The sequence below is a fragment of the Pelophylax lessonae genome (assembly GCF_965119305.1).
Source record: "Pelophylax lessonae genome assembly, chromosome: 7".
In the NCBI taxonomy this organism is placed as follows: Eukaryota; Metazoa; Chordata; class Amphibia; order Anura; family Ranidae; genus Pelophylax; species Pelophylax lessonae.
This window is the reverse complement of record NC_138774.1, coordinates 3,795,370-3,817,769: the sequence shown is the minus strand read 5'-3', so window position 1 is coordinate 3,817,769 and position 22,400 is coordinate 3,795,370. Positions and strand designations below refer to the sequence as shown.

Sequence of the window (22,400 nt, the reverse complement as noted above, 5' to 3'; positions counted from 1 at the left end):
CAGTCACAGAGATAAAAAAGAAAAAAGACGACAACATGTGCAAAGCACGGCAGAATGATCAGCTTCTATCGGAGCCTTTTGGAGATCCCCATCTGGATCTCATTTCAGAACGGCTTTCAGATATTTGATTAACACCTGCTTTATTAAATATCAGAAAACAAACAGAATATAGATTGCATTACTGGGATTTTCTGCTTCGGGTGAATTTTCTACTTTATTTCCAAAATGCGGTTCTATTCTAACCATATAATTAGTGCAACAGCCAATGTGATTTGGGGGCCGCACCATGCCCCCCCCCCCCCCTTCACCCCGGCCTAAAAAGATATGGAATCAGCTGATATGGACTCAATGGACTTTAATTTAAACTCTATATTAGAAGAGCTCTGCAAAGTTCAATCGGATGGTTTAGGCTACAATGGTTAGGCTACAGAGTCCATATCAGCTGATTCCATGTCTTTGTAAGCCCTGATGAAGGGGTGTTGTGTAGCCCCTGAAACATGTTGGAAATTGCACTTGTAATATGGTTGGAATAAAACCACATTTGTGACTTAAATGCTTTTGGTTTGGTGCTTTGATCTTCAGGATTCAAGGCTTGCTTATGTAGAACCTTGCTCTTTCAGACCTTGCTACCTGATTACCCTTCTGCTAGTTGACCTTGCCTCAGTCTCCTCCTAGTACTACTGCTCTCTGCCTGTTGATAACCCCAGCTTGTCTCTGACCTTGGCTCTGTCTCCTACTAGCACTACTGCTCCCTGCCTGTTGATGACCCTGACCTGTTTCTGACCTTGCTCATTTCCTGCCTGGTAATGCAGCTTCCTGTTTGTTGATGACCCCAGCCTGTTTCTGACCTTGCCTCTGTTTTCTCCTAGTACTGCCTGCCTGTTTCTGACCTCGTGTCTGTCTCCTCCTAGTACTGCCTGCCTGTTTCAGACCTTGCCTCTGTCTCCTCCTAGTACTTCTGTTGCCTGTTTGTCTCTGACCTTGCCACTGTCACCTCCTAGCAGTGCTGCTGCCTGTCTGTTGATAACCCTGACCTGTTTCTGACCTTGCCCCCTGTTTCCTGCCAGGTAATGCATCTGTCTGTTGATCACCCCACCCTTTTTCTGACCTTTCCTCGGTCTCCTCCTGGTACCGCTGTTGCCTGCCTGTTTCTGACCTTGTCTCTGTCTCTGCCTTCTACTGTGGCTGCTTGCCTGTCACTGACCATGGCCTGTTTCTGACCTTGCCACCGTCTCCTCCTAGTACTGCCTGCCTGTTTCTGACCTTGCCTCTGTCTCCTCCTAGTACTGCCTGTTTCTGACCTTGCCTCTGTCTCCTCCTAGTACTGCCTGTTTCTGACCTTGCCTCTGTCTCCTCCTAGTACTGCCTGCCTGTTGCTGACCTTGCCTCTGTCTCCTCCTAGCAGTGCTGCTCCCTGTCTGTTGATAACCCTGACCTGTTTCTGACCTTGCCCCTGTTTCCTGCCAGGTAATGCATCTGTCTGCTGATGACCCCAGCCTGTTTCTGAACTTGCCTCTGTCTCCGCCTTGTACTGTGGCTGCCTGCTTGTCAATGACCATGGCCTTTTTCTGACCTTGCATCTGTCTCTTCCTAGTTCTGCTGTGGCCTGCCTGTTGATGACCCTGTGTTGTTTCTGTCCCCTCTTAGCGCTGCTACTGTGTGCCTGTTGATGACCCTGGGCTGTTTCTGTTTCCACCTAGAACTAATACGGCTTGCCTGTTGATGACCCTGGGCTGTTTCTGACCCTGCCTCTGTCTCCTCCTAGCACTGCTGCTGCCAGTCTGTTAATGACCCCGGCCTGTTTCGAACATTGCCCCTATCTCTTCCTAGTACTGCTGCTGCCTGCCCCTCCTGTCTATTGCTGCCTCAGCCCCTGTCTCATACTATATTATAGCAGCAAAAATTATTGAAACATATTTACCTCTGTTATCTTTTAAGGAAAAACAAATTTCAGTTTCTGGTGGGAACATCGCTTTAACATGCTATTCTTAAATAAAACACGTGTTTATGAAAGACCAGTTGTACTCTTCTTTAAAACAATAAGAAAATAATATATTATTATGGTATGTGTGTATCTCTGCCATGGGACAACATTAGAAGCTACACTGCCAGAATCAAGAACCCATTTTCTTATAATCACTTAAATGCCCTGGGGCCTCTTCCAGAAATTGTGGACCAGCTTTAAAAGAAGGAAAACGGAATTTTTGTAAAATCTTACCTGTAAAATTCCTTTCTCTGAGTCCTCCGACAGTCGCCGCCCACTTCATATTCATCACCAATGGGGTTATGTCCTTTATTCCGTAGGAGTAGCTAGGCAATAGAATATGTTAGTACAAAGACTTTTAACATATCCCACCCCCAGGGGGTGGTCCCCTCAGTACATAACCCTCCACTTCCTGTATCCAACTCAGTTTCAGTGGAATAGCAGTAGAGAGTACATCAAAACCCCAAAAGAGGGGCGGGGGCGGCGACTGTCGGAGGACTCAGAGAAAGGAATTTTACAGGTAAGATTTTACAAAAATTCCGTTTTCTCTTACGTCCTCCGACAGTCGCCGCCCACTTCATATTCATCACCAATGGGGATGTCCCAAAGCAGTGTAAACATGAGGGGTGGGAAGAACACAGCCGCGCCCAAGGCAACGCCGTCTCCCCATCAGAGAAAGGAACCTTACCAAAGGAAGGAAACCAGTTGGGCATAAGAACAAAGCACTCGCTCAACAGGAGCAAGAAAACCCAGGGAAAAAACAAAAATCCCAAAAAGCCAAAGAACCCGTAACAAGGGCTCTAGGAAACTGCCGCACTAAGAACCTTGCGGCCAAAGGAAGCATCAGTCGATGCCTGAACATCTACTCTGTAGAATATCGTGAAAGTGTGTACGGTCGACCAAGTCGCCGCCTCACACACCTGGGCCACAGAAGCCCCATGACGACAGGCCCAAGACGTACTCAGAGATCTGGTAGAGTGCGCCTTCACAGGTACAGGGGGAACTTTCCCCCTCAAAGCATAGGCCTGATCAATGGTCCGTCTGATCCATTTGGCGATTGTAGAAGCCGACGCCGCCATGCCCTTCCGAGGACCTCCCGGAAGGACAAACAAGGCATCCGACTTGCGAGAAGACTCAGTCGATGTGAAATAGACTCTAATCGCCCGGACAACATCCAAGGAGTGAAGCAACACCTCCGTCGGATGCTTCGGCTTCGCGCAAAGCGAAGGTTTGACAATGTCCACATTGAGAGGAAAGTCCGAAACCCTTTTTGGAAGAAAAGAAGGGTTAGGTCGCAAGACCACCTTGTCCAAATGCACAACCAGACACGGAGACTTGCAGGACAAGGCTGCCAGCCCCGACACTCGACGAGTCGAGGTGATAGCCACCAAAAAGGCGACCTTCTTGGATAACAAAGACAGCGAGATCTCCCTGAACCTTTCAAAAGGAGCACGCTGCAATACTGATAGAACTAGATTCAAGTCCCAAGGGGTAAGAGGGTCCCTCCTAGGAGGGATCAGATGACGTACCCCCCGCACAAAAGTGTTAACCAAAGAATCAGATGCCACAGGCCGTCGAAAAAGAACGGCCAAAGCAGACACCTGACCCTTGATCGTGGCCAGCACCAGATGCTGGTCAACACCCGTCTGAAGGAAGGGCAACACCCTAGACACCGAATAAGTGTCAGGAGAGAAACCCCTGGATTCGCACCAGGCAAAATACGCCTTCCAAGTACGGTAATAAACCTTCCCCGAGGAAGACTTCCTCGCATTTATCAAGGTGTGAATGAACTCAGGGGAAAGACCCCTGTTCTTCAGGACCTCGGTTTTAACAGCCAGGCCGTCAAGGCCAGCGACTGTAAAGCAGGATGGAAGATCGGTCCTTGCGACAGAAGATCTTCTCGAAGAGGCAGACGCCACGGGGCGTCGATTGCCAGATTTACGAGGTCTGCGTCCCAGGACCGGCGAGGCCAGTCCGGTGCCACAAGAATCACCGTGGTCGGTTCCGCGAAGGAACCTGGACAGCAATTGAATCGGCGGGAACGCATACATCAGTTGGTACTGATGCCACGGGGCAACCAACGCGTCCGACGCGTCTGCCCGAGGATCGCACGTCCTTGCCACGAACCGTGGTACTTTGTAGTCCAGACGAGACGCGAACAGGTCTACCTCCGGAAGACCCCACCTCGCGCACAACATCTGGAAGACAGCCGGGTGAAGGGACCATTCTCCCTGGTCCAGGGTTCGACGGCTCAGATAATCCGCCTGCCAAATTTTCACCCCCGGAATGTGACCTGCCGATATTGCCGGGACATGCGTCTCGGCCCAAGACAGAATCGCGGCCACTTCTCGAGCCGCCCGGGCACTCCTGGTGCCCCCTTGGAGATTGATGTAAGCCACCGCCGTGGCATTGTCCGTCTGCACCCGAACCGGGTAGCCGTGAAGATTGTCCGTCCAACGACGAAGACAGAGGAGTATCGCTCGCAGTTCCAGAACGTTGATCGGAAGGGAGGATTCCTCCGTCGACCAAACACCCTGGGTGGACAGAACGCCCAGAACACCACCCCAGCCCGACAGGCTGGCGTCCGTGGTGATCACCGTCCACGAAAGGGGACGAAAAGACTTGCCCCCCGATACTGAGGGGGATAGAAGCCACCACAGAAGATCCCTTCTGGTCTGAGAACTCAATGACATCTGGAGATCCAGAGACTGCGGACGCCCGTCCCACTTGGACAATATCTCCGCTTGGAGATCCCGTGTGTGAAACTGGGCGAAGGGAAATCGCCTCGAAAGCCGAGACCATCAATCCCAGACACCGCATGCACGTCCGAATGGACGAAGATGGAACGTCCCTGAGGGACCTGACTGCCTCCTGAAGAGCTGCGAGTTTTTCTTCCGGCAGGAAGACCTACGCCTGGACAGAGTCCAGAATCATACCCAGGTAAGAAATCCGAACCGATGGGCACAATGTCGACTTTGGAAAATTGATCGTCCGACCAAACTCCTGCAGAGTCTGCAACGTGACGGACAGATCCTTCTCCAGACTCTGGCTGGTCGCAGACCGAACCAGAATATCGTCCAGATACCCCAGAACCGAAATGCCCTGGGCCCTCAACAAAGCCAGAACCGGTGCCAGCACTTTGGTGAACACCCTTGGAGCCGAGGCGAGACCAAAAGGCAACGCCACAAATCGGTAATGATCTTCCGCTATGGCGAACCGAAGGTACCTCTGGTGACCCTCGAAAATCGGGATGTGAAGATACGCATCTTGCAAGGCGATGGAAGCCATGAACTCCCCCGGAACCAGGGCAGCCACCACCGACCGCAGGGATTCCATGCGGAACTTGCGCACCCGCACAAGGCGGTTCAGCGCCTTCAAGTCCAGAATCGGACGCACCTTGCCCTCCTTCCTGGGCACGGTGAGCAGACTGGAATAGAACCCCCGAAATCTGTCCCGATGAGACACCGGGACCACCACTCCCTGAGCCCTCAGGTCCTGCACCGCTAGATGCAGGTCCCGCAAACGCTCCGGGGATAACAGAAGACTTGAGGGAAAAAATCTGCTCTCCGGCCGAGAGAGAAACTCGATCTAGTGGCCAGATCGAACGATTTCCTGTGAAGTGGGTGAGGGCGCCCCTTCAGGCCGCACTGTTGTGGGCCGCAGAACCGGATTGGCCGGACTTTTGCTTACCTGCCCACGGCTTCTTGCGGGAGCCTTGACCCTTGGACGGCTTGTCCCAAAATGTGACCGAAAGGCACGAAAGGACCCCTGAGGGGGCCGAAAGAAAGCATTCTGTTTTCCAGGAGCCGTCTTAGTCTAGTGGGATTGAGGTAAGAGCGTGCTCTTACCCCCCATGACCCCTTTAATTAGGGCATCCAGGGATTCGCCAAAAAGGCGAGAACCATCAAACGGCAGATTGGCCAAGGTCTTACGTGAAGATTGATCCACAGACCAACACTTCAACCAAACCAGACGGCGAGATAACACCGCCACACTGTGCACACGTGCAGCCAACGGAACCATATCCAGGTCCGCATCACACAAATACATGACACCCTGGTGGATGTGATCCACCATATCCAAAGTCGCCTGGGGGGCAGAATCAGCCACCAGGACACGCCTAAGCACCTGCGTCCAGTTCGCGACCGCCTGGGCCGCCATAAGTGAAGCAATAAAGCTTTCAACATAGAACCCATAATAGAATAGGTACGACGGGCAAAGGACTCCATCCTCTTGTCCGTGGCATCCCGGAACACCGGGGTGTCTGCAGCAGGAATCGCAGTGGACTTGTTCAAAACTGCTAACGCCTGGTCCACCGGAGGTGGGACACACCAAAGCCCATCAGTAGCGGGCGTAAAAGGATAGCGCAGCTTAAACCTACTTGGTACAGCAAAAGGTTTGCGTATATTACGCCATCGTTCTTTCACAGCGCGCTGAAAATCATCAGTGCATGGAAACATCTGCGATGCTTTGCGCCTTTTCTGCGTCCCATAAGCCGCCAAGGCAGCTGGAGGACATGTTTCCTCCTCCAAACGCAGAGTTTGCTTGATAGAAGCAACCAATTCATCCATGAGCGCAAGCTCTTCAGACGAGCCAGGGGGAGAATTATCAACCCCCTCTACCTCAGCCTCCATTACTGACCCTATAAGGTCCCGGGAGGAACGAGACCCCGATAAGGAGATCTCTGCCCCAGCAGCCCCAGTACCATCACCCTCTTGAAACAGAGGAAATTGAAAACTCTGGGCCTCTTAGAGGATTGAGCAGCCACCAGCATGTGCACCTGAGTCGCAAGGCTAGCCACAATCGCAGCCAAATCCCCCCCGGGGGGGGGGGGAAACCGCAGTCCCCTGGCTTTCCCCTAAATTGGCAGGAAACTAGTATTCCTGAAAATCCATGCCCTTGTAGCAGCAAAAATAAATGGGTGACCGCCCCTTTAAGAGAGCGCTGCGATCGTAGCCCACTCACACTAAGCATCCCACACAAGGGACCCCCACAGGGACAAGTATACCAAGGCAGGATACAGGGAATAAAAAGAAATGAACCTGGAGAGAACGGTGCTGCTGCTGCTGCTGCCTGCGGTGCTCCTGAAGGAAAGGAAATGCTGGCATACAGGGCGCTCTATGAAAGCCTATGGAGGCTACAAGAAAATGGCCGCCATGCATGTAAAACATGCGGCCGGAGCGATCGCAGTCAAAATGGCGCCGTTTGGCGCCGAAACCGCCGCTCCCACACCCCATGAGGGAGAAGTAAAACACACCATCTGCCCAAAAAAGGAACATGGTAAACCGCCGCAGTAATGTGCCCCAAGCATGAGAAACTCAAGCCCCACAGCACACAGCCGTTCACACAGACAGAAAACTGACACAGAGTGCAGCCAGCCCCCCCTCCTGCAGCCCACAGCATGCAATGTGAGAGATAGGGAAAACGTAATAGTGTGAACACAGGGCAAGGTACACAGTCCCAGACTGACACCCCCCAGACAGACAGGTCCCCACATAAATGCACTTACCTCTCACATGGCGTGGGGGACCCGCACAGGCGAACAAACCGCTGTACATGAGGCAGGGAGAGTCGCATCCAGGACGCATCAGAAGGTGGGTTGAGAAACCGCACAGCGTCCAGTGAGGTAGCCACCTCACCTAGCATCCCTGCACGGAACAGGGATGGGTCGTTCAGATAACTCAGGAGCGATACCTGACTGAACGCTCGATGGCGGGCTGAGAAGCCACTGACCCACAGCCTGCTACCAGGGGGGTCAGCCCGAGACGCAGCCCGCATGATCCTCTTCATCAGAAGAACTAACTAACGCTGGTAAAATAAACAGCTAACAAGAAAGAGAGAAAAAACTCAAATAAAATCCAAAGAAAGGAAAGAGAGCTGAGACAAGTGCCCCAGCACAGAAACTTCCAGCTACTCCTGACAGCTAGACAAATGAAACTGAGTTGGATACAGGAAGTGGAGGGTTATGTACTGAGGGGACCACCCCCTGGGGGTGGGATATGTTAAAAGTCTTTGTACTAACATATTCTATTGCCTAGCTACTCCTACGGAATAAAGGACATAACCCCATTGGTGATGAATATGAAGTGGGCGGCGACTGTCGGAGGACGTAAGAGAAATAATCTTTTAGTGTATCTCTAATTGCATACAGACTATTGCCAATGTTGGACCATCTCCACATACACTATATGGTCAAAAGTATTGGGACGCCTGCCTTTACACACACATGAACTTTAATGGTATCCCAGTCTTAGTCCGTAGGGTTCAATATTGAGTTGGCTCCACCCTTTGCAGCTATAACAGCTTCAACTCTTCTGGGAAGGCCGTCCACAAGGTTTAGGAGTGTCTATGGGAATGTTTGCCCATTCTTCCAGAAGTGCATTTTTGAGGTCAGGCATTGATGTTGGACAAGAAGGCCTGGCTCGCAGTCTGTGCTTTAATTCATCTATCAGTTGAGGCCAGGACTCTGTGCAGGCCAGTCAAGTTCCTCCACCCCAAACTCGCTCATCCATGTCTTTATGGACCTTTGCTTTGTGCACTGCTGCGCAGTCATGTTGGAACAGGAAGGGGCCTCCCCAAACTCCTCCCACAAAGTTGGGAGCATGAAATTGTCTGAAATGTCTTGGTATGCTGACACCTTAGGAGTTCCCTTCACTGGAACTAAGGGGCCATCCCAACCCCTGAAAAATAACCCCACACCATAATCCCCCCTCCACCAAATGATTTGGACCAGTGCACAAAGCAAGGTCCATAAAGACATGGATGAGCGAGTTTGGGGTGGAGGAACTCGACTGGCCTGCACAGAGTCCTGGCCTCAACTGATGTATTAAAGCACAGACTGCGAGCCAGGCCTTCTTTTCCAACATCAGTGCCTGACCTAAAAAAAATGCACTTCTGGAAGAATGGTCGAACATTCCCATAGATACAACCAACAGGTTTGGTATTCGCACAACTGACCTGCTTTGAGGGAATGCGAATACCAAACCTGATATGGGAGATGGCATAGCAGATGTACTTTCTGGCTACCTTTGGTCACATATGGCTTGGCATTCCTTGTATGCTAGAATGGCAGTCCTGGTGGTGGAGAGTTTATATTTCCCATGTGTGATGAGACATTCCTCTTGTATGCAGAGCAATATAATGTGATTATAATGGTATCCAATCCCTGAAGAAGATAATCCATAGAAATACTTTCAAAATGTGTTTGATTCTCTAACTGAGTGGACCAACAATTCAGCTGTATGGTTGTGGGCTGACAATCAGCTGTGGGGAAAAGCAATTGATTTGTATCATGTCATGTTATACCTTTTATGTGGTTTTGATACTGAAGGAGTTTCTTACATGCGTTTTAAACATGTTATGTAACTGTATGTGGAGAGGGACCATTTATATACTGGGTATAAATTTAATTGTACAAAATAAATATTAACATTTTAATTACATTTTGGTAGTAGGTTGCCTTCAAAGGCCCATTAGGAGTACTCTCAGTTTTCTGTAGTACTGGGTATATTCCCTGATTTACTGCAAAGAATTAGAGAAACATCAGAAAAGAAATAAGGAAATGACCTGCCTAATATTGCTGCTGCCTGCCTATTGATGACCCCTGCCTGTGTTAAACCTGCACCAGTCTCCAGCATATTGATGATCTCTATGTTAAATTTGCACCTGTCTCCTGCCCTGTACTGCTGTTATCTGCCTGTTAATGACGCCTGCCTGTGCTTTACCTGCACCAGTCTCCTGCCTAGTACTGCTCCTGCCTGCCTGTTTTTGACTCCTGCTTGTGTCTGACCCTGCACAGGTACAGTGCCTTGCCAAAGTATTCGGCCCCCTTGAACTTTGCGACCTTTTGCCACATTTCAGGCTTCAAACATAAAAGATATAAAACTGTAATTTTTTGTGAAGAATCAACAACAAGTGGGACACAATCATGAAGTGGAACAAAATTTATTGGATATTTCAAACTTTAACAAATAAACTGAAAAATTGGGCGTGCAAAATTATTCAGCCCCTTTACTTTCAGTGCAGCAAACTCTCTCCAGAAGTTCAGTGAGGATCTCTGAATGATCCAATGTTGACCTAAATGACTGATCCTGTCTGCCTGTTGAAGACTAATACTGATGCTGCCTGTGTCTGACCCTGCACCAGTCTCCTGCCTAGTACTGATGCTGCCTGCCTGTTGATGACTTCTGCCTGTGTCTGACCCTGCACCTGTCTCCTGCCTAGTACTGCTCCTGCCTGCCTGTTGATGACTCCTATCTAGTACTGAGTAGTGCAAGAGCCTTTTTCTAACCTATTCCTATTAGAACAGTTCTAGTGCACCTAATGGGGCGCATGTTGCACCAGTGTGAACCGGGCCTTAGACAGGAAAGTACCCTGGGCACATACATATGAGGAGCTCCTGCAGGGAGAAGGAATCCCCTTTCTGTACCTTGACCGCAAACTCCATGTTGGTCGCCCGGTGAATGCAGCGTTTACAGATGGAATAGGAGCCGACACCAATATCTTCCTTGAGGTCGTAGATGTCTGTGAACTGCGCCCGACTTCCGTGGAATTGCTGCAGAGAGGCAAACCGAGTTACTGCAGAGTGAGGATGAGCTTGTTGGTTAACAGAAGTGCCATCCTATCCCCTGAAAGCTGAATAAGACTTACCTGTACAATGGGCAGGGTGGTGGTGATGGAGGAGATTTTATGTTCCTCAATGGGGGACGGAGCCACAAAGCTGAAGCCTTTAAAGAGCTGGTGGGCATTGGCACTGGGGGGAACTCCGGGAGAGTCTAGAGGACACCAGGGAATGAGAAGACGTTACACTACAGATGTCTATTACTGTCTACAGTCAGAAGAGAGACCTCCATACATGCAAACAAACTGAAGTATATGCCAGTGCAAAACATATACAATACATCCTTGCAGGACCTGCACACTTCTCTATGTTTTGTCTTTACGTGTGTTGCCCCCTAATTGGGTTGACCTAAGTCCATTTATTTGATCTGCTGCCAGTGAGATTTGGGTGTCTAATCGGGAGGAGGGACGGGGATATACCAATGTTTCCATATAGTGATGATGGGAGTACATATGATAATTTGTATTATCGTTTTCTTAATACATGTATTATCTGTATTTTTTTATAGATTAAATTCCTCCTGCGCCATACTCCTGATGAAGTGGATCCCCGCGAAACCTGTTGAGTGAATTGGAGATGGACTAATAGTCCTTTTTGAAAAACCACATTGTTATTATTACAATTCAATGCTAGATTAATATGTATATTTCCTAGTGCATTGTTTCTGCTCCTCGTGAGAGCTTCATTGCTCCTGGCTGACCAATACGCTATTCCATATGTGTTTCCGCCTTCTATGGGAGGTGTTTTTAATATTTGTAAACCAATAAATGTATAATTTTTATATAAAAACTGGATTTTTGTAAGAACTTACCGTAAAATCCATTTCTCTGAAGTCCATTGACAGACGCAGCTTCCATACTTCTTATCCATTCGGTTATGCTGCCCCCTACAGGAGTAGTTCTAGGAAGGAAAAATCGGATTTTTGTAAGATCTTACCGTAAAATCCTTTTCTCTTAGCTCATTGACAGACGTAGTCCTCTTTGATTCACATCAATTGGGTTATGTTGTCTCCGCAGGAGTAGGACTAGGCAGAAAGACAAAACGTTCTGGCTCCACCCTAGGGGCAGTCCCTGAGGGTATATCCTCCCTCTCTCTGCTACAGGAAATCAGTTCTGTTGTAAAGCAGTAACAGAGAATTTAACCCAACCCAACTCAATGATAGAGGGGCGGGTACTACGTCTGTCAATGAGCTAAGAGAAAAGGATTTTACGGTAAGATCTTACAAAAATCCGATTTTCTCTGTCGCTCATTGACAGACGTAGTCCTCTTTGATTCACATCAATTGGGACATCCAGAAGCAGTGCCACAAATGAGGGGTGGGATTGACAGAAATCAAAATCCAATCTAGAAGGCCCAACCGGTGCCAACTAGAAGTTTTAAAGGCTCATTATAAACAAAGAATGAGACTCAAATAAAAATTTCCAACGGAAAAAAACCCTTGAGGTAGACCACTGGTCTCCTCAAATTGCGGCCTGCAAAACCTTGCGGCCAAACGAGGCATCCGACGATGCCATTACATCAACTTTATAATGTTTTGTAAAGGTATGCACCGACGACCAGGTAGCCGCCTTGCACACCTGGACCACTGACGCCTGATGGCGAAAGGCCCATGACGCACTAAGCGCCCGAGTGGAGTGCGCCTTAACAGGGAACGGGGGCTCCCGACCCTTAATAGAATAAGCCTGTACCACCGTCTGCCTGATCCATTTGGAAATAGTCGCGGCAGATGCAGGCAACCCCTTTTTGGGTCCATCCGGGACCACAAAAAGTGAATCCGTCTTGCGAAACGAGTCTGTCGTTTTCAAGTATACCCTGATCGCCCGGACCACATCCAAGGAGTGCAAAGCAAACTCCCGAGGATGACTGGGCTTAGGACACAGGGAAGGTAATACAATTTCTTCATTCAGATGAAATTCTGAAACCACTTTTGGTAGGAAGGATGGATTCGGACGAAGAACCACCTTATCTCTATGAACCACCAGATATGGGGAACGGCAAGATAATGCGGCCAGTTCTGACACCCTGCGTGCAGAAGTGATAGCCACCAAGAAGGCCACCTTCTGGGACAACGTAGGTAGAGGAATCTCCCTAATATCTTCAAAGGGAGGTTTCTGAAGAACCGACAATACTAAATTAAGATCCCAGGGTGGTAACGGTGCGCGCACTGGCGGAGCCAGATGTCGCACCCCCTGGATGAAATTCCGCACCAAGGAATGAGTAGCCAAAGGCTTCTGAAAGAAGATAGCTAATGCTGAGACCTGACCCTTGATAGTGCTCAAGGCCAGTTTCTGCTCAACCCCTTGTTGCAGAAAAGCTAATATTCGACTAACCGAATAAGATCGTGGGTGGAACCCCAGGGGTTCACACCATGCAATGTAGGACTTCCATGTGCGATGATAAATCTTTCTGGAAGTCGCTTTCCTTGCTTTAACTAGAGTAGGAATAACTGAAGCTGACAAACCCTTGTCCTTCAGCACCTGGGTCTCAATAGCCAGGCCGTTAAAGCCAGCGATCGTAAAGCAGGATGGAAGATCGGTCCCTGAGACAGTAGGTCCTCCCTGAGAGGAAGTCTCCACGGGACGTCCGCCACCAGTCTGACCAAGTCGGCGTACCAAGCTCGGCGAGGCCAGTCCGGAGCTACCAGGTTTACTGGAATTCCTTCCTCCTCTATCCTGCGAAGAAGTCTTGGCAGTAACCCGAGAGGAGGGAAGGCATACATTAGCTGGTATTGCCCCCACGGGGCGACCAGCGCGTCTGCGGTCTCTGCTAGAGGATCGCGGGAGCGAGCCACAAATCTCTGTACTTTTCTGTGGAATCGTGATGCCAACAGATCCACATCTGGGGTGCCCCACCGTAGGCACAACTGGTGGAAAACTTCTGGATGGAGGGACCATTCCCCCTGATCCAGAGTCTGACGGCTGAGATAATCTGCCTGCCAATTCTCCACCCCCGGAATGAACACCGCAGAGATAGCTGGAACAAACCGTTCCGCCCAGCGAAGAATGCAAGCCACTTCCTTGGCCGCCCGGACACTCTTGGTGCCCCCCTGGTGATTGACATAAGCCACAGCCGTGGCGTTGTCCGACTGGATCCGAACCGGGCTGCCCTGGAGCTGCTCGGTCCAGTGAATCAGACAAAGTCTGATCGCTCTCAGTTCCAATACATTTATCGGTAACCTGGATTCTTCCGGGGACCAAAGTCCCTGAACGGATAACTGACCAAGAATTCCTCCCCATCCGGATAGGCTGGCATCCGTGGTCACTATCGTCCAATATATTGGCAGAAATGACTTTCCCTGGCTGAGCATCAGAGACCGAAGCCACCAGACCAGAGACTCTCTGGTCTGTTTGCTCAATCGAATCCGATAGTCCAGGGATTCCGGATTCCGATTCCATCTGAGAAGAATCTCTTGCTGAAGAATTCGGGTATGGGACTGGGCAAATGGGACTGCTTCGAAGGAAGCCACCATCAACCCCAGAACCCTCATGCAAGTCCGAAGGGAAGACCAGCTGTTGGATAGTAACAACTGGACTGCTGATTGAATCTTCCGGAGTTTCCCTACCGGAAGGAAAACTCTTGTCCTGAATGTGTCTAGAATTAGACCCAGATATTCGAGCCTCTGGGTGGGAACCAGAAAAGACTTCTGCTGGTTCACCAGCCACCCGAATTCCTGTAAAGAAATTATAGTAATTTCTATGTTTTGTAGCAGGGTCTGTGGAGACTCTGCATGAAGCAGGAGATCGTCTAGGTAACCTAGAATCGATATGCCTCTTTGGCGCAGTAGTGCCAACATCTTCGTGAAGACCCGAGGAGCCGTGGCAAGACCGAAAGGTAACGCCACAAACTGATAGTGGTTCTCTTCTTCGGAAAAACGTAGAAACCGCTGATGTCCTGCGTAAATGGGAATGTGAAGATAGGCGTCCTTGATATCTATGGACGCTAGGACATCCCCTGGATGCAGGAAGGCTGCTACTGTGCGAATGGATTCCATTTTGAATTTTCTTATGTTGACAAAGGAATTGAGTGCCCTTAAGTCCAGAATTGGACGCACTTTGCCCTCTTTCCTGGATATTGTAAATAGGTTTGAATAAAACCCTTGAAAACGTTCTGTCCAAGGAACGTGGACTACCACTCCTTGTTGTAGTAAATCCGTGACTGCTCTCCGCAGATCTTCTAAACGATCCGGGGATAGTCGGATATTGGAAGGGAAGAATCGCGCCGGTGGGAGAGATCGAAACTCGATCTTGTACCCTGACCTTATGACTTCGCAAACCCACTTGTCCGGGATTCTGGAGAGCCATGGATCCGGGAACCGGCGAAGACGTCCCTCCACCCCAGTTATGGGTGGGGGCGCACCTTCAGGGTTTAGTAGACTTATCTTCAGGTCTGGAAGGGGCAGGCTTTTGCTTGCCCGACCAACGTCCCCTGAAGCCTCCTGAAGGAGCTTTGGAGGACTTAATTTTTTCACCCGCGGGACGAAAAAAAATTTTGTGAGCAGAAAAAGAAGGCCCTCGTCTTTGACGAGGTCCTTTACCCTTAGCATTTTGCGGTAAAAAGGTGCTCTTTCCTCCCGTGAGATCCTTAATGATCTCATCTAAGTTGGCTCCAAATAGACGCTCTCCTGAAAAGGGGATATTAGCCAATGCTTTTTTGGAACCTTGGTCGGCTAACCAACCTTTTAGCCACAGTGTACGTCTGAGAACCACTGCTGAAACTGATGCTCGCGCCAATAATGGAGTGGCGTCTAACGCCGCATCACACACAAACTGTAACCCCTGCATCATCTGTTCCAACAAATCTGATACCGCCTGAGGGACCTCTTCTAAGTCCCGGCGTAACCATTTGGTCCATTCAGTTACAGTCTGTGAAACCAGCCCAATAGCAATTATTGGTCTGAAAGCTGATCCAATCAAGGAAAACATGGTGCGAGACATAGCTTCTATCTTGCGATCCACCGGATCCTTAAAAGACGGAGCGTCTTCTAGAGGAATAACCGTGGCTTTATTCAATCTAGCAATTGGTGAATCCACCACAGGTGGTTCTGTCCATTTCTTAATGAGGGTTTCCTCAAACGGATAACGCCTGTTAATGCGTTTAGAAATAGCAGAAGTGCGTTTTGGCAGATTCCATTCTTCTTTGATCGGATTGCCAAAACATTTGGGTAATGGAAAAACCTTCGCCACTTTGATGCATTTTTTAGTCCCAAAGGGGATCTCAGTCTCAGCTACTTCAGACGGAAAACCCTGTAATCTTAAGGTTTCTTGAACAGATACAATGAGTGCGTTTACCAACGCTTCCTCTCGGGTTATGGCTGATCCCGAAACATCCTCCTCACTGTCTGAAGAGACAGTACCCGAGACACCAATCCCAGATGAGGTACCTGCAACTGCAGAAATAGGCTCAGATTCTGAATCCGAAGTTTCAGATAACATGGGGTTAAGCGGGGGTCGCTTCCTTGCGCCCTGTCCCTGACAAGCCACTTCCACCCGGGACACAAAGGTCTCCATAATAGCTGACAATGATTCAATCGTAAGCGGGGTGCTGGAGGATCCTGCAGACACCTCGAGGGGATCCGGTGGAGATACATGAGTGGCAGGGTCCATGTTAACCCAGGACACTTTGCCAGAAAAAACTTTTTTTTTTTTTTTTTTTTATATGTATCCCCCTAGCGCAATAGCGCCCCTCAGTGTACCTGCTTCTTGACCCCCACAGAGAGAGAGAGAGAGGGACCCTCAAGGCTCACCACCCGATGCAGAGAAGTTTCCTAACAACTGCAGTCAGCGTTTGTCTCTTACAGACTGGGAAGAACTGTGTTCGTTTTCCTGGGTAGAAGGAAGTGGCTCCGCCCCCTGTGTACGCCTTCCAGCGTTCCCAGCTCTCCTCGAGGTTAGCTGGGCTCTTCAAACATGGCCGCCCCCATACGGGAGACAATAGACTCCAAAAAAATGGCGGCCGGCGTGACCTGCGGACATTCGTGTACCTGGTCTACAGCAAAATGGCGGCGGATTGCCGAAGTATCGTCTTCCCAGCACATCCACCTGCATACCACGCTAATGGCGGTTTATCGCTCTGCAGGAGGTCCACTACAGTCAAGGTAGGATTGTACCTCCTATGTCTGCTGTAATACTGCAGTCTGCTGGGTAGAGTGTTAGCTCCCAAACCAAGTCCGCTTGCCCACCAAACACATGCTGTATTTACAAGGGGGACTTTTAGTGTCAGAAAGATACTGACCATGTATGGAGGGGCCCATATTCCAAAATGCCTCATAACGAGGAAAAGGAAACATTTACTCACCATACCGAACCGACAGGCACCCTCTCTTCACAATACCCTCTCCACCGGGGTGGGGGGTTGTTGACCACTCCGGACGCCTCGACTCTCTGGTTCCTGGCGTCCAAGCGAGACTTTTAACTCGCAAGGTCAGTCCCTCCAATGGGACTCTGTCGCGGCCGACCCAGCGCGGAGCTCTGGTCTGCACGCGCTCGTAGGCAGAACCGGGGTGACCACTGGATCTCAACATCCAGCCCGTCGCCCGGCCCCGCATACTTACTTGACTGTGTCGCGGCCGACCAAGCGCGATGCAATGGTCTGCGCGCGCTCGTAGGCCGGCTGGGGTGACCACAAGTGTCGCCCAGATCCGGCGTAATTTGCTTGAAGATCTCACAGGAAAAAACACTGGAGAAACTACCTAAAAATATTTTTTCTAAAAAAAAAAATCTTGCCAGGACCAGAGATCCCAGCAAGGAACTTAGGTCCTTACTCCTGACTAGACAGAAAAAAACTGATTGCCTGTAGCAGAGAGAGGGGGATATACCCTCTGGGACTGCCCCTAGGGTGGAGCCAGAACGTTTTTTCTTTCTGCCTAGTCCTACTCCTGCGGAGACAACATAACCCAATTGATGTGAATCAAAGAGGACTATGTCTGTCAATGAGCGACAGAGAAAAAGTAATTCTCCACGCCCACGGGGCTGTCCCCACAGGTATAACCCCATACCCTCTGCTCCAGCAAACCAGTTTAGTTGCAAGCAGTGAAGAAAAAACCATCCCCATATCAGAGAGGTGGGTGCTGCGTCTGTCAATGGACTTCAGAGAAAAAGATTTTACGGTAAGATCTTAGAAAAATCAAATTTTCTCTATCGTCCATTGACAGACGCAGCCTCCATCTCCATTAGCTGAATGGGATGTCCCCAAAGCAGTGTAGGCATGAGGGGTGGGAAGAACGCAACCAGAAAGTAACGTAAACTTCAAACGTGAAACGTAGCCAACTGGGTAACAAGAAGCTCAACCAAACAACAGGAGCTCACCCAGGTAGAAAGACCCCTAAGAGAAACAAAATACATTCTCTTACAAAACAGCAGCCTGCAAAACCTTGCGGCCAAAAGATGCATCTGAAGATGCCAACAAATCCACCTTGTAGAATTTTGTAAAAGTATGCACAGACAACCAAGTCGCTGCCTTACAAACTTGTAAAACAGAGGCCTGGTGGTGAAAAGCCCAAGAGGCACTCAGCGCTCTAGTAGAATGAGCCTTCACAGGGAAAGGAGGAACCTAACCCTTGAGTGAATAAGCCTGAACAACCGTCTGCCTGATCCATCTAGAAATGGTCACAGCAGACGCAGCCAAAACTTTGCAAGGACCGTCCGTAAGGACATCGAGAGAGTCCGATTTTCTAAACGACTCAGTAACCGTCAGATAAACCCTTATCCGAATCACAGCCAAAGAATGCAAGGCAATTTCCCTGGGATGCTTAGGCTTAGGACATAAAGGCAACACGATGTCTTCATTAGGATGAAAATCCAACACCACCTTAGGGAGAAAAGATGGATTAGGTCAGAGGACCACTTTATCCGTGTGGACCACCAAATAAGGCGAACGACAGGACAGAGCCGCCAACTCAGATACTCTGTGAGCAAAAGTAATAGCCACTAGGAAGGCAACCTTCTGCAACAAATGGAGCAGAGAAGTCTCCCTAATATTCTCAAAAGGAGGCTTTTGAAGAACAGACAAAACCAGATTGAGATCCCACGGAGGTAACAGAGATCTCGTCGGAGGAGCCAATGACGCACTCCTTGAATAAAAGTGCGAATCAAGCTATTAGTAGCAAACAGACGTTGGAAGTAAATGACCAAGGCCGACACGTGACCCTTGATAGTGCCCAACGCAAAATGCTGCTCCACCCCTTTTGCAGAAAAGCCAAAACCCTAGCTATAGAAAACAAGCGAGGGTGCAGCGATTCAAACCATGAAATGTATGATTTCCACGTACGATGATAGACCTTCCTAGATGCCGACTTCCTGGCCTTCAAAATGAGGAATCACCGAGTCAGACAGGCCCCTATCCCTCAACACCTTGCTTTCAACAGCCAAGCCGTTAAAGCCAGTGACCATAAAGCAGGATGGAAGATCGGTCCTTGAGACAACAGATCTTCCCGTAGAGGAAGTTGCCTTGGAGGATCCACGACCATTTTTACCAGGTCTGCATACCAAGATCGTCGAGGCCAGTCTGGTGCCACCAGAACGACCCGGAATGCCTTCCACCACCACCCGGCGAAGGAACCTTGGCAGGAGAATGAGCGGAGGGAAGGCATAAATCAGGCGATACTGGCTCCAAGGAGCCACCAGTGTCTGTGGTGTCGGCCCGAGGATCCCGAGACCTGGCAACAAACCGCTGAACTTTTCTGTTGAGGCGAGACGCAAACAGATCTACCTCCGGAGTCCCCCACTGGGCACACAGGAGGTGAAACACCTCTGGATGAAGAGAGCATTTCCCTTGATCCAACACCTGACGACTCATGTAATCCACATGCCAATTCTCTACACCCGGAATGTGGACTGCGGAAAGAGCCGGAACATTGGCTTCCGCCCCAAACCAGAATCTCGGCCACCTCCTTTGGCCGCCAGGACACACTTGGTGGCCCCTTGATGATTGATGTAAGCCACAGCCGTAGCATTGTCCGACTGTATCCAAACTGGAGAGCCGCGTAGCCGACTCGTCCAGTGGAGCAGGCAAAGCTTGATCGCCCCCCAGCACCAGAATATTGATCGGCAAGGAGGACTCTTCTGTCGCCCAAGTCCCCTGGGCACAGAGCTTCCCCAGCACCCCAACCCAGCCTGACAGGCTGGCGTCCATGGTGACTACCATCCAGAACAGCGGCAGGAAGGACTTGCCCTGACACAGAACAGGTGACTGGATCCACCAGGATAGAGCCGACTTTGTGAGATGGCTCAAACGAATCTTCTGGTCCAATGTGCGAGGATCCTGGTTTCATTTTGCCAGAATCTCTTTCTGCAGAGGTCTCGAGTGATACTGAGCAAACGGGACTGCTTCGAAGGTTGATACCATCAAGCCCAGGGCCCTCATGCAAGCCTGCAAGGAGGACTGATCGGTTTCCATCAGCAACCTGATCGCCCTTTGCAACTTCTGAAGCTTTTCCAAGGGGAGAAAGACCCTCGTCAGAGCAGAGTCGAGAGTCAGCCCCAGATAAGTGACCCGTACGGATGGCGTCAGAGCAGATTTTTTTAAATTGATCATCCACCCGAATTCTTGAAGGGTCTGAACTGTAATAGAGATGTTGGTCAACAGATCCGAATGAGAGTCTGATCCCAACAGGAGATCGTCCAGATATCCCAAAATTGAGATTCCTCGCTGACATAACAAGGCCAGCACAGGGGCCAGGACCTTGGTAAAAACTCTGGGAGCGGAGGTGAGAGCAAAGGGTAACGCCGCAAATTGAAAATGCTCCTCTGCCACCGCAAAGCGGAGGAATCACTGATGTCCCTCAAATATGGGCAATGTGATATAAAAGGGACTACACTGTAATCATTACTATTTTCAGGCATTCTTCTAGTCAACAGCCTTCAATGTTTATAAATGTTCAGGTATTTGGGTCTCCAGATTCCTCTGAATACACCCGCCGTGTCTGTTTATGGAAAGTCATAGGTGACCCCAGAATGCGGTCTTGTCTCCTCCCACTCTCCATCTGTATTCACAGTTTATACCGGAGATCGGCTTGTTACAATGTTTAAAGAGAGTTAAATCGACAAACCTTTCGGCGTTTTGGCTGTGAACTCCGGATCAAAACAGAACGTGTCCTCGGGTTTTCCAGATGCTGGTTTAAATGGGGGTTGGATTTCACGCCTGTACAGCTTCTAAAAACAGAAAAGGAGGAAAAAGGAGGAGAAAGTAAGACAAAACAGATTCAGCACAATAAAGACACGTGTGTAGAGGGGAAATTTCTTTCATCTCCTCTGTCCTATAAATCTATACATTGTAGAGTACATGCTGCTCTGTATCACAACACAGCTTACGCCCCATACTTCCGGCTGTTTCCAACAAGAGGACATTGTACCAAACTCCTCATTTCCTGCTGAACCCTCACACTAACCCCAACCCCAACTCCAGAACTAAGCCCAACACCATCCTCTACTCCAACAGCAACATCAACGTCAACTCCAGCATTCTGCCCAACACCAACTCCAGCATTGTGCCCAACACCATCTCCAGCATTATGCCCAACACCAACTCCAGCATTGTGCCCAACACCAACTCCAGCATTGTGCCCAACACCAACTCCAGCATTGTGCCCAACACCAACTCCAGCATTGTGCCCAACACCAACTCCAGCATTGTGCCATACACCATCTCCAGCATTGTGCCCAACACCATCTCCAGCAGTGTGCCCAACACCAACACCAACACCACCCCCAGCTCCAGCACCAAACCCAACAACTCTAACTCCAGAACCAAGCCCAAGACTATTCCTAACTCCAGCACCCACACCAACCTCAACTCCAGCATTGTGCTTAACACCAACTCCAGCACCAAGCCAAACACCAACCCCAACTCCAGCACCAACACTAACCCTAACACCAAAACCAAGCCCAACTCGAGTAGCAACCTCAACTCCAGCATTGTGCCCAACACCAATGCCTGCATCAAGCCCAACACCAACCCCAGCTCCAGCGCCAAGCCCAACCCCAGCTCCAGCGCCAAGCCCAACCCCAGCTCCAGCACCAAGCCCAACCCCAGCTCCAGCACCAAGCCCAACCCCAGCTCCAGCACCAAGCCCAACCCCAGCTCCAGCACCAAGCCCAACCCCAGCTCCAAGCCCAACCCCAGCTCCAAGCCCAACCCCAGCTCCAGAACCAACCCCAACCCCAGCTCCAGAACCAACCCCAACCAAAACACTGAGCACAACCCTAACCTCAACTCCAGCAACATCATCAACCCAAGCCCCAAGCCCAACACCAACTACAGCATTGAGCAAAACCCTATCTCCAGCACCAATCCCAACTCAGCACCCAGCCCAACCCCAGCACCAACCCCAACTCCAACTCCAGTATCAACCCCAGCAACAACCCTAACCCCAGCACCAACCCCAACACCAACCCCAGCACCAACCCCAACACCAAGTCCAGCACCAACCCCAACACCAAGTCCAGCACCAACCCCAACACCAAGTCCAGCACCAAGTCCAGCACCAACCCCAACACCAAGTCCAGCACCAACCCCAACACCAAGTCCAGCACCAATCCCAACACCAACCCCAACACAACCCTAAATATAGCAACAAGCACAACACCAACTCCAGCACCAACACCAACCCCAACTCCAGCAACAAGCACATCACCAAACCCAACTCCAGAACCAAGCCCAATACCAACCTCAACTCCAGCACCAACAACAACCCCAACTTCAGCACCAAGCCTAACACTGGACCCAACGCCAGCTCCAATCCAGCACTGACTTACCTAATGTTATGATAAAACTGTGCAGCATTTATGCTAATATTAACAG

At 50.0% G+C, this 22,400-nt stretch overlaps 1 protein-coding gene across 1 annotated transcript in view; it reads right to left on the bottom strand.

Annotated features, from left to right (window-relative positions):
* The window catches only part of RPS6KA6 (ribosomal protein S6 kinase A6), a gene marked incomplete at its 5' end in the record, with an annotated part of 174,005 nt that overhangs the window by 27,293 nt on the left and 124,312 nt on the right, over positions 1-22,400 (bottom strand). The window contains 3 exons of the mRNA XM_082263849.1: positions 10,413-10,538; positions 10,634-10,758; positions 20,650-20,752. Coding sequence (XP_082119975.1) covers positions 10,413-10,538; positions 10,634-10,758; positions 20,650-20,752 — 354 coding nt within the window. The remainder of the gene's footprint in view (positions 1-10,412; positions 10,539-10,633; positions 10,759-20,649; positions 20,753-22,400) is intronic.